At 34.4% G+C, this 13,416-nt stretch overlaps 1 protein-coding gene across 2 annotated transcripts in view; it reads right to left on the bottom strand.

Moving 5' to 3' along the window:
• Positions 1-13,416, bottom strand: part of Hmcn1 (hemicentin 1) — a 376,766-nt gene that overhangs the window by 129,378 nt on the left and 233,972 nt on the right. For both annotated transcript variants that reach the window (XM_040277215.2, XM_078022483.1), the window contains one exon: positions 653-754. In XM_040277215.2, the coding sequence (XP_040133149.2) occupies positions 653-754 (102 nt within the window). The remainder of the gene's footprint in view (positions 1-652; positions 755-13,416) is intronic.

Genomic DNA, 13,416 nt, shown 5'->3' with positions numbered 1-13,416 from the left:
GTTGATTTTTAAGAAAATGTTAGGAAAAACATCAAATTTCAAGATGAGTTCTGAAATGTTAACAAGAAGATATTCTTTATACTGTCTCTAATATATCAATATTGTTTCATAGTAAAGTTTAAACCTGTTGTATTTCTTTTTATTGTGTATTTCCTATAAAGTTTTGTCTAAAGATCTAATCAAAATCACAAGTCATACACACTATTGGCTTCAAAATTTTATAGTACTATTGATCCAAATGAAGAACCTACCCATGATGGGAATGTATACAAAACAAAACCAGAGTCTCATGAGAATGACTGTGATTAAGAATCAATTCGGTCAAGCTTTGTTAATATAGTTTTAAAAATTAAAAAATATACTTTTCAATGTGAATGTACATAAAACTCAATTGTGGTTTTTGTGGCCACAATATGGACAAGACAATTTACAAATTTCTACATTAAGTGGATCAATTATTTGATGCAACTAAAAGCAATAAAATTCAAAAATATCATTCATATGACATTTTTACTAGTGTTTCACTCTTGAAACATATTCTATAGCCTTTTATTAGTAATTAGAAATTAGTCCATTACATTCATAAACAATTTCAGTCAATCCCAGAAATCTTAAAATGTTAATAAATTACAGTGTTCAAAAGTCAACCTACCAGGCAAGGGATTCCCAGAAGCCTCACACTCCAGCTGTATGGGGTTGTCCACCACCACTGTCTCATTGAGCATCTTCCCTGCGTCTTCCAGGCTGGGTGGTTCTACAAGAGGTCCAATCGGGTAATTGATATCAGTGGGCTGTTTACACTGAATTGCTTACTCTGCAAATTATAATTTTATTTCTTCCTTTCTTTCTCTCATATATACACTGACATATTTGAAAATAAAATATACTATTAAGTAGAACTGAAGAACAGGATAGAAAAAAAATCTTCATAGATTTTTCTGGATCATTATTTTCCAATAAGAAAATACTTAGGATTGTAGATTAGGAGTGTAGTCAAATAACATTAAATGAATACTTTCAAAATTCCGATTCCTCTGTCTGGTCTGAGGATGAATTATGTTTAGCTATACGCAATCTGCTTCATTTGAACTCTTCCAATAGAGAAGAAATAAATAGGTCTCAAAATATCTGACTTTATCTTGGCTAATACTATCTTTGATCATTTCAGAAAAAAAAGTTGGAATGATATTTTGTTTTTTTTTTTTAGCAGGCTTTTCTCTGACACAATTAAAACAGGAAAAAAAATACTTCCAATTTTAAACAATTGCTAATAATGGTACTCTGTTATTTAGTGTAGTTGGAAAACAGGAATGTGGAAAGTCTATCAGGCAAAGGTACAAGGAGTAACAACCTGGACCATCAATGGGGGGTATTTTCAACAGTGTCTCAAGGAGTGTGGGAAGGATACCAGAATGAAAAACTTACAAGAGTCTAAAGGTTTTGTCTGCTTGGAAACGATCTCATAGAAAAAAATTAGCATTTGAAGTTTGCAGAAAAAATACATTTTAAAGATTTGCTAAATTTAAGTCATTTGATGCACTAGAGATTACCCATCCATGTATAATCAATCAATTAATCCATTAATCTACAAAAAAAAAAACGAAAAGAGAAAGGAAACAAACACATCAGAAAATTATTAGAATTAAATAAGGTGTTGGGAAAAAAATGAAATACATAAATCGATAGTATAGGTGTGAATGAATTCATCTCCTTATTTAATATACCTTTGAAAATCTTTTTAAAATTAAGATTTTTAAAACTCTGATGAGTTAACAATTTTTTAATTAAAAAATCCAAGTGGGTAAAAAGCACAAAAAGAATTTTAATGAAAAACCCAACAAAGATACATCCAGACGACAATTTGACATCAATTTCTGACAAATTGGTAGACAAAACAAAAATGTTAAAAATGATAAAGCAATATGCTTTACATTGGTTCAAATGTTGCAATTCATGAGTAATCCTTTTTAATGGCAATGTTTTATGCATTGAATAACAAAGTAAAAATTGTTAAAAAGCAAGGAAAATTAGTTCAATATGCCTGTCTCAGAAATTGAATAATGAAACAACTAAAGTCACAAAGGATTTGAAAAATAAAATTTACCATTCAGATTGTGTATGCATGTTTGTGTGTATCTGTTGTTACCAAAGAGATTATATATTCTTTTCAAATGCCAATGGAATATTCAAAATAGACTATTATACCACAAAAATATCAGTATTTTACAATCACATAAAGATATAATAATAAAGGAATAGAAATAACAAAAGTATAAAGCTATATACATAGGATACATCCTCACTAAAGATAAAATAAAAATAAAAATAAAAGTATAAGTTTTAAAAAACAAACTGGAGTGAAATTGATTGATATTATAGGATTTCACCAAAGCAGTACAGTATGTACAGAAAATCCTAAACCCTAATTAACATTTTAAAAATGACTAAATTTTTAAAATAAGTGTTTAAGTATTCAACCCAGAATCTAGAAAAAGACTAATAAACCAAAAGAGGCTATAAATAAAGAAATAATAAAAATATAAGCAAAACACAAGACCAAAGAAAACAAACAAAAGCACAGTAAGATTCAAAGTTGTTTTTTTGACAAGATTAAAATGAAGTCTGTCCTCAGAGGTAGATGTTTGTGCAGGTCAGATCTCTTATCTGACAGTTGTTCCTGAAGACTCAGCCCACAAGTCCACCCTCCTTCACTCCTGCATATTCCTCTTGTATACATTTAATTCTGTATATTAACCCTTCCTGTTTAAGTGCCTAAAATGTTTCTGTTTTATACACTGAATTTTGATCACCAAAACAGTATCTAAGGACAGATAAATCTCTAAATATGGCTGGCTGACTTTTCCATCTGCAAAGGGAGAAATAACCAGCCCGTGGCACATTCTTTCAAAACAGTTATTTAAAAACCCACGTGAAGCCTCTGGGGTGAAGTGCTCGGTTGGCGGCTTTCACAGACACAGCTGTAAAATGAGACATTATGGTGGGAAAAAGAAATACAAGATCTACAGAGGGCGTTCGCTATTTCTCACGTGAGAACTTAAAGAATAAAAGACTGAATTTCAGAAAGAATGGCAGAGTAAGGTCTTGAAACATCCACTCTTCTATTAGGGAAGCAAGATCACTGGAAAAAAAAATTGTTAAAATTATCTTTTTCACCAATCTAAGAAGTTGCTTATTCAAGGAAAAAGAAAACAGCTAAACCCCACTAAGAATAGTATGCCTCTGTATAGTTTAACTCACCCCATGCCCATCCAAAGTTGCCCTAGCCCAGCCAAAGTGGAAAACAAATGGTTTCATAATCACTGTGTGTGTGTGTGTGTGTGTGTGTGTGTGTGTGTGTGTGTGTGTGTGTGTAAGCAGTCTACCTGATACTGGATAGAACAGAATAGGATTGGGGCTACTTAAAAGCACCATTCTAAGTGAACTGTTATAATTTGAGTTATTTGGTCCCCTCTTTAAAAATCTTCATTTGCAGGATTTGCCTTTATTTAATCAGACTCAAGAGTTCTCTCAGCACAAACAACCTCTTACTGGAGGGTATTTTAAAGTCCATAAAAACGAACTTTATGGAATTTTGGGGAAGCCACCAATAATTAGTTTCTATTGCTGCTATTATAAATTACCCCAAACTTGGCAGCTTAAACAATAAAACTTAAAAGTTTTGTAGGTCCAAAGTCCAATAAAACCTCATTGGGTTAAAATCAAGGTGTCAGCTGAGTTACTTTTTGGAGTTTCTAGAAGAGAACCAGTTTCCTTGCCTTTTCCAACTTCCACAGGCCATTTGCATTCCTTGACTTGTGGTCACTTTCTTCATCTTCAAATCTAGTCTATGGTGGGGAGTCTTAAGGGACATATCGCTCTGATATTCTGCCTCCCTCTTCCACGTTTAAGGATGCTTATGATTATTACATTGGGTTCCTCAAGATATTTAGGGGTAATCTCTCTACTTTAAGGCCAGCTGACTAACAATCTTAATTTCACTGACTACCTTAAATTCTTTGAAGATGCAGCCTAATGTATTAACAGGTTCCAGGATTAGGATGCTTATATTCTCCCCAATCACTAATTAAACAAGAAGCAACAACAAAGACCAGCAGCAACAATAACAGTAAAAAGCATGGCAAAACGGGAAGTTATGACTGGGAATTGACACCTATGTATGTTACTTAAAATTTCTGCTTTTCAATAAAGACAAAAATAAAACACATAAAGGAAGAAGTGAACATGACATACACAGAAAAAGAAGAAAAGAAACAGTCCATCAGGAAGCTTAGATATTGGACTATTAGACTAAGACTTTAAATCAGCTATTTTAAATATGTTTCAACAATTACATAAACCATGACTAAAGAACTCAATGAAAGTATGAGAATCATGTCTCACTAGAGTATAAATCAAGAGATGGAATTATTAAAAAATTATTTTAGAAAAAGGTCCAAATAGAAATCTTGGACTCAATATCATATTCTGATCAGGAAGAAAGCAGAATCAATGACTTGACTTTATTTATTTTCTTGTTACTGGAGATTTAACCCAGGGGCACTTTACCACCATGCCATATCCTCAGCCCTTTTTCTCTTTTTTATTTTAAGACAGTGTCTTCCTAAGTTGCTTAGTGCCTCTTAAGTTACTGAGGCTGGTCTTGAATTTGTGATCCTCCTGTTTCAGCCTTCTGAGTTGCTGGGATTATAGTCATGCCCAACCATGTTCAGCAGAATCGGCTAATTTAAAGATAGGTCAGTTGAGAATATCCAATTTCAGAAGCAGCCAGGAAAAAGAATCAAGAAAAGTGACAGTTTCTTTGAGACTTGGGACACCATCAAGTATAATGGGGATTCTGAAGAAGAGAAGACACAGAAAGGTGCAGAAACAAAAGATAAATAATAGTTGAAGTTTTCCTAAACTTGAAAAAAGATATTAACCCACAAAGTTAAGAAGTTAAACTCCCAGTTGGAAAAACTTAAAAAAATAAAATAAAATCCACACTAAGATATTAGAATCAAACTGTTCAAAACCAAAGATAAAGAAAATCTTAAAAGTAGCAAGAGAGAAGTGACTTATAATGTACAAGGACACTCAATAAGGACCTCACCAAAAACATGAAAGAAAATGACCACCAAATAAGAATTCTATACCCAGCAAATCTATCCTTTAAAAATAAATAAAGAATAAATCAACACTTTTCTAAAAAAACGAAATGTTGAAAGTATTCATTGGTAGCTCATGTCCTATAAGAAATACTAAAGGGCGTTTGTCAGGCTGAATGAAGCAATAAGTAACATACATGAAAAGATAAGGAACACTGACAGGTGTAACTACATCAACAACTATAAAAGGCAGTAAAATTTTTTACTTTTTTCTCTTATTGATTTAAATGACAATGTCATAAATCAATAATTATAAATTTGTGGTGATTAACAGATGATGGAAAAAAGACAATTTGCATAAAAATAAGAGGACAAAAGGAGGGAGAAAAAGGAGCCAAATTTTTATATATTAATAAAACTTTATATTAATTGAAACCTACATTATTATTTACAAAGATGTTAATTCCGTTCCTTAGAATAACCAGTAAAAATATATTAAAAAGTAGAAAAAAATGAGGCAAATAAAATGGTACACGTACAACAATATACCTATTTACCATAAAAGGGAAGCAATGAAGGAACAGAAAAACAAATAAATGGCATAAGACATAAAAATACCCAACAAATTACAGACCCAATCCTATCATATCAACAACTATACAGAGTATAAATGGATTAAATACTCCAATCAAAGGGCAGAAACTGGAATAATGAATTAAAAAAAAACATGATCCAACTTTATGTTGTGTTCAAGAGAAACACTTCAGATTCAGACACAAATGCCTGAAAGCAAAAGGAAGGAAAAGATACATAATATAAATAGTAACCAAAAAGGAAATAAAGAGACTATACTATATAAAAATAAGCTTCAAGAGAAGTAGGGAGCTTTTTAATGTCACAAAGAGTTGACTCATCAAGGAGGCATTATAAACATATCTGTATGTAACAACAGAGTCCCAGCATAAATAGAATGAAAAATAACAGACTCAAAGAGAAAAACAGACAAGTTGACAATAAAAGTTGGAGACTTCAATATTTAACTTTCAGTAAAAACTTGTCTATGGCATGAGAAACTATCAACAGAATGAAGAGATGGCCTTCAGGAGAAAGTACTAAGGAACAATTCATCCAATATGGCATTGATTTCCAAAATATATAAAGAACTCAAATCACTCAATAGTAAAAAAAATAAATTCAATTTTAATAATAGGAAAAAAAACAAATGGCCCAAGCAATAAATGGGCTAAGGAACTAAACAGACATTTCACAGAAAGAGAAATACAACTGATCAACAAACACATTAAAGAAATGTTCATCATCTCTAGCAATTAGAGAAATGCAAATTAAAGCTACCAAGATTTCATCTCCCTCTATTTAGAATGGCAATTGTTAAGAATATAAGCAATAGTAAGTGTGGGTGATGATGTGGGGGAAAAGGTGAACTCATACATGGCTGGTGGGACTGCAAATTGGGACAACCATTATGGAAAGCAGTATGGAGATTCCTCAGAAAACTTGGAATGGGACAACCATTTGAGGCACCTGTCCCACTCCTTGGTTCATACCCAAAGGACTTAAAATCAGCATACTACAGTAATGCAGCCACATCAATGTTTACAGCAGCTCAATTCACAATAGCAAAATTATGGAACCAATGTAGATGCCCTTCGACAGGTGAATGGATAAAGAAAATGTGGTACCTATACCCAATGGAATATTACTCAGCCTTAAAGAACAATGAAATTATGGCTTTTGCAGGTAAATGGATGGAATTAGAGAATATCATGCTAAGTAAAATAAGCCAATCTCAATAAACCAAAGCCAGAATGTTTTCTCTGATAAGCAGATGCTAATCCTTACTGGGGCAGGGGATAAGGAAGAATGAAGGAACTCTGGATTACGTAGAGGGGAGTGAAGGAAGGGGATGGGAAGGTTGGTAGAATGAGACAGACATTACTGCCCTATATACATGTGTGGTTACACTACTGGTGTGACTCTGCACCATGTACAGCCAGAGGAATGAGAAGTTGTGCTCCATTTGTGTACAACGTGTCAAAATGCATTTTACTGTCATGTATAACTAATTAGAACAAATTTTAACAAAGCAAAAAAAAAATAGGCAAATGTCCTGAATATACATTGCTCAAAAGAGGTTATAAAACTGGTCAACAATTATATGAAAAATGCCTAACATCAGAAAAATGCAAATCAAAATGACAATAAAATATAATTTTACTCCAGTAAGAATGGCTATTATCAGAAAAAAAACATGCTGGAGAGCATGCAGAGAAAGCAGAACTCTCAAACACTGTTGGTGGGAATGTAAATTCATACAGACATTATGGTACAGTATGGAGGTTTCTCAAAAACTAGAACTAGAGCTACACTATGATACAGCAATCCCACTACTTGGTATGTATCCAAAGGAAATAAAATCAGTATGTTGAAGAATCACCTGCACTTGCATGTTTATTATAGTAGCTCACAATAAAAATGATGAGGCATCAGTGTTGGTTTCCATTGATGGATTAAAGGATAAGGAAAATGTGGTATATATACACAATAGAATATTATTCAACATTAAGTAGAATGAAATTCTGACATTTGCAGCAACACAGATTGAACTGGGAGACATTATATTAAGTAAAACAAGTCAGGCACAGAAAGACAAATCCTGAATGTCCTATGATGCTAGTGTGACTGCAAATTGGTACAACCACTCTGGAAAGCAGTAAAGAGATTCCCTAGAAAACTTGAAGTGGTACTGCCATTTAACCCAGTTATCCCACTCTTCAGTATGTACCCAGAAGACTTAAAATCAGCATAGTATACTAACACAGTCACATCAATGTTTATAGCAGCTCAATTCACAATAGCAAAATTATGGAACCAACCTAGATGCCCTTCAATAGATGAATAAAGAAAATGCGGTACATGTACACAATGGAATATTACTCAGCATTAAAAAATGACTATGATTTTGCTGGTAAATGGATGGATCTGTAGACTATCATGCTAACTGAAATAAGCCAGTCCCCAAAAATTAAAGATTTAATGTTCTCTCTGATATGTGGATGCTAAAACACAATAAGGAGGGTAGGGAGGGAAGAATCAAATTTGATTGGATTAGACAAAGGGAAATGAAGGGAAGGGAGTGGGGATAGGAAAAAGAAAGATAGTGGAGTGAATCAGACACAACTTTCCTATGTTCATATATGAATACACACCAGTGAAACTCCACATCATATACAACCCCAAGAATGGGATCCTAATTAGATCCCATTGTATGTATAATGTCAAGTTATACTCTACTGTCATGTATATCTAAAAAGAACAAATAAAATATAAATTAAAAAATTTTTAAAAATACTCATGTCCTCACTTACATATGGAAGCTAAAAAGTGGATCTCAAAGAAGCAGGGAACAGATGAATGGATATGAGAGCCTGAGAATGTAAGGAGGGATGGATGGAGAGAGAATAGGCAGTGGGTACAGAGTTGTAGCTGGATAGAAAGAGAAACGTCTAATGGTCTATGGCACAGCAGGATAACCGTGGTTGGCAACAATTAAATATTTCAAAATAGTTAATAGGGAGGATTTCAAATGCTCCCAGCTCAACGAAATAATATGCATGAAGTGAGAGACACACCAGTTGCCTTGATTTGATCACAACATATTGCATACATGTATTGAAATGTCACACTGTACTCCACGAATGTTAAATTGCCATGTGTCAATTAAAAATTAATTTAAAAACTCAAAATTTTTGCTTCAAAAAGAAATAAAAAACGTGGCATCTATACACAATGGAATATTACTCAGCACTAAAAAAGAATAAGATCGTGGCATTTGCAGGGATATGGATGGCATTAGAGCAGATTATGCTAAGTGAGGTTAGCCAATCCAAAAAAAAAAAACAACAAACAACAAATGCTGATTGTCTTCTCTGATAATAAGGGGGTTGACTCAAAATGGGGAAGAGAGGAAGAGCATGGGAAGAAAATTACACCTACATAGGGAAGAGGGGTGGGAGGGAAAAGGAGGGAGAAAGGGAATTGCATGGATGGTGGAAGGAGACCCTTATTGTTATACAAAATACATGTATGAAGATGTGAGAAAAAAAAAGAATAGCGTTACAAAAGCCTGTGATGTTTCATTGCTTCAAGTGCCAGCCAGAGAATTTCAGTGCAAGTTCATACACTAAATATGAGAAAAACCTGATTTTCAGACAAGAAGTGAATACCATATAAATTCCATCATTCCCTTCTAGCATTTAAAGTGGTTAGTCTTGAATATGGAAGAAATTAGAAATGATTCTAGACAAATCATTAGTTAGGTAACAACATCTTACATTAACAATAAGATGTCTGTGTTCTCCAGGCATGAGAAAAAAAAAATCCATTCAATTTACTGTTTTGGTTTGGTTCTTTCCTTCTTCTAAAACCTGCATGAGCATATCATGCCAAAACCACAATACCTTTTTCTTGGTGCATTGTGTGCTAGATTCTGCCTATTCCTTTAATCAGTCAGAACTGACTTTCAAATTGAATGGAATTAATATACAATTGACCTGAGTGGTTTTAGTTGAGTTAATCCTCCCTACTCACCAAAACTATGAAACAGTGAGGAATAAATTCATCCATACCAATATATGTAATAGTATAATACAGTAGAGTCCTGAACTGAACTGATTCATTGAAAAATAAAAACAAAGTTCCCCAAGTCTCCTTTAGGCCACAAGTGAGCTATTAAACAAAACAGAAATGACAGAGAAATGTTTTTTGAGTGGGTGTTAGCAGATGTTAGCCAAGCAAATACTTTAAAAAAAATAAAAATAAGGGGTGCTTTACTAACGTTTTTACCAGACAACTAATACAGACCCAGGAGGGTTCTTGGCCAACAGTAAAGGCAGCAACGCTTTAGATACATTTGTTAAAATTGTGCAGTGAGAAGGGCTAGGAGCCAAACATATGTTTTGCCAAAATAGTCTTTATGCTACCATTTACAGATGTTGACTGGGGGCCAGGCACCAGGCTAAGATCTTCAGGCAGAGTCTTCCATTTGATCTTCAAACAACCCCCATGACTATGAGGTATTATCGTTATCCTTCCCAACATACAGATCTGAGAACTCCAAGTTTTTAGCAAGCTAATATCTGCGCTTAACGGCTTGCAGGCATTAATCGACAATGTAGGAATCAAATTTGAAGTGCCTCTTCTTAACAACGTTCTACTACTTCTGGATATTTATTTCACCTTGGTTGATTTTTTTTTCCCCTAGGAAATAATTATGTGCAGATGAAGTGAATGCTTGAGTTATTAGACCCCAAATAATCATTCGTTTGTGGAAACATCTGTTTCATTTGGCAAATATTTGAGGTTTCAGATATAATTTCATCGTTTGGTTGAGAGAATAAAAACTTCCAGAATTATGAAACTTTGATGATCAAAAAAAGACCACCTACTGAGGACTCCTGCCTTTTATAACAGACAGAGCTCCTCCTTGGAAATTCCATGAGAATGTTCCTCTCCTCATGATCGGAACTTGGTCTTCTAGCCCTGGAGACTGTAAGTCCTCTTACTTTGGCTGTTGGAAACATTTTTGCTATGATTGAGAAGAATGGCAGCATCTAAGATCTTTTTAGAAGAAAGGAAAATATTAAAGAATTGGAATGCTGAGTATTTTAGGACTGAAAAATTTTGGAGGACAACTGTAATAAATGGCTATTTGTTGAATGCGTTACTCACCAATAGAGACTGACATTAAAACAAACCCTAACTTCAAAAGTAACTATTCGGGTGGTTAAAGAAGCCAATAACTGAAGTACATTAAGTGATGATTGCTTCCCAATAGATTTGCCAATGCCTTTTTAAATATATATAATACCAGAACTGTATATAATACTTCTGAAGTGTTCAGAGATAAAGAGTATTAGAGGGCTAATTTCTCTCCTATTCCTCATATTGTATCTTTTATTACTGACTTCTATGATTGATTAGCCCTTTTAGGACACTAAATTATCATATCTACAGTAATTGCCAAAATCCAAATAATGCTCAAATATTTCAATGTATGATGTCTTTAATTCAAGCTTTTACAGCTTTGTTTTATGTAGTTTTTTATATTGTATTAACATGGCCTTTAAGTCTCCAAAGTCTTTTCAAAGTCTTTCATTAACCACTTTCTTATGACATCTCCAATTATCACTGAAGTTATTAATGTAAGTTTGAAGAGAATATAGAGTCAGGTTTGGAGCTGCATACATCCAATGTGACAAGGCTGTCATTAATGCCATAAGAGATTCGAGCTGTTGGTGCCAATTCCAGCCACATGCAAAGAGTCAGCTGCTTCCTCCAGGTCCATTATGATTAATAGTAGAAGCTCACTTTATCACTTATTCTCCTTAAGGGAGACAAACTGTTATCCAGATGGATTAGATCATATTAGATGAAATGCTTTAAACTACTACTCTATTTTACCCCTATTCCATGATTGACAGGTATCAAAAATTGTTCTACATCTGCCATCCGATTTGGCAAATTTTAACAAACCTTTTCAATGACTAACCTTCTGTTTCTCTCTCTTTTCACATTAATCCAGATGTTTTCCAGTCTTCTCCCCATCTCTTTGATGATTTTCCATGTAGACATGTACCCTAAGTACAACTCCTGCCAACTGACATTTTGTTAGGTTTACAAACTTGTGTTTCTTAGGTTATCCATCCTGCTTTTTCTTTTCTGTTGTTGCCCTTTATTTGATTTCTTTCATGGAACTCTGGTTTTCAGTCATCCTTAACTACACCAGCAAACCTTTAGACCAGTCTTTAGTGTCTGACCCGAAAGCTCTTTAAATATTAGTGTGGAGACCATCTGCATCAGAGATGTTCAGGGGATCTGGACTTGGGCTCCAGAGACTTTTTTAAAAATTTTTTTTGTAGTTGTAGATGGACAGAATGCCTTTATTTAATTCTTTTTATGTGGTGCTAGGATCAAACCCAGTTCCTCACACATGCCAGGCAAACACTCTGCCACTGAGCTACAGCCTCAGCTCCAAGAGACTATGTTTTGAATATGCAAAGAGGACAGGGGAGCCTTGGTGTATAAAACTGGGAGACAGAACAGAGAGCCCACCTCCCAGCACACTCTTAGAAGAGGAAGTCTGAGTAGATGGTGGAGGGAGCTGTCAAAGAGCACTAGGAAGACAGAGGTGGCCTAATGAGAAACAAAGGCAATTTAAGGAAACAAGAGACAGCAGCAGCAGCCTGTCCTCAACCCCCAAGCATGGTGAGCCAGTTCCAAAATGATTACATTCAGATATCATCCTTCAAATTAATAACTCGTGAAAGAATAAAGGTCCTCTCCAGGAACATGCTTTATGCATGTGTTAGCCAGCTTTTCCCCACTGTGACCAAAATAACTGACAAACAAGTTAGAGGAGGAAAGACTTATGTTGATTGATGGTTTTAGAGGTCTCATTCTGTGGTCCTCCAACTTGAAGAAAGATCCCAGTTGACAGGCATGGAGGAAAGCGGCTTAGCCCATGGCAGTCAGGAAGCAGAGTGATAGGAACCAGGGAACAGAGGAGCCCTTCCAAGGCACAGCCCAGTGAGCTGCTTCCTCCAATCAGATCTCAACTCCCAGCAGTCCATTCAGTTATCAGTGGATTAATCCATCAATGGATTAATTCCCTGATTAGCTCAAAGCCCTCCTCATCCAATTCTTGCCTAAAAGCCCCACCTCTCGACCTTTCTGCATGGGGGACATGCCTATGAAACACAAGCTTTTGGGGGAACATTCCAGATTCAAACCAAAACAGTTTGTAAATATTCTTAAACTAGGTGTTACTATTTAGGAACATGGGGAAAGAATAAATTGATTTACTGGAAACATTTACAGAACTGATGATTTGAATCTTTTAACTGGCTGATTAAAAAAAAAGAAAATTTGTAAAGAATCAAATTATTCAATATCTAGATAAATTTTTTCATTTACTTACTATTCTTCATTCAAATGTACTCTTTCATTTGGTACTTTTTTTTTTTTAAACTACCTACATGTACCTGGAATTTAATTAGGCAATGGAACACTATACTAGGTTAAACTCCTCAGTAAATATGGAATGAATGTATGAATGAGTGGATGAATGACCAAAGGAATAGATAGAATGTAGAATATGCCATCACATGACTGAGGGAAAACTAATGCTATGTACATGGAGATCTTGAATAGGTTTCTGCAAATACCCTTATTGAACTGGTTAAGCCCAAGCCTTCGATTCTCGACCTTCTCTGATAAACCTCTAGAGAAATAA

The sequence above is a fragment of the Ictidomys tridecemlineatus genome, chromosome 10 (genome assembly GCF_052094955.1).
Source record: "Ictidomys tridecemlineatus isolate mIctTri1 chromosome 10, mIctTri1.hap1, whole genome shotgun sequence".
Lineage (NCBI taxonomy): Eukaryota > Metazoa > Chordata > Mammalia > Rodentia > Sciuridae > Ictidomys > Ictidomys tridecemlineatus.
This window is presented reverse-complemented; position numbering and strand designations above follow the sequence as displayed.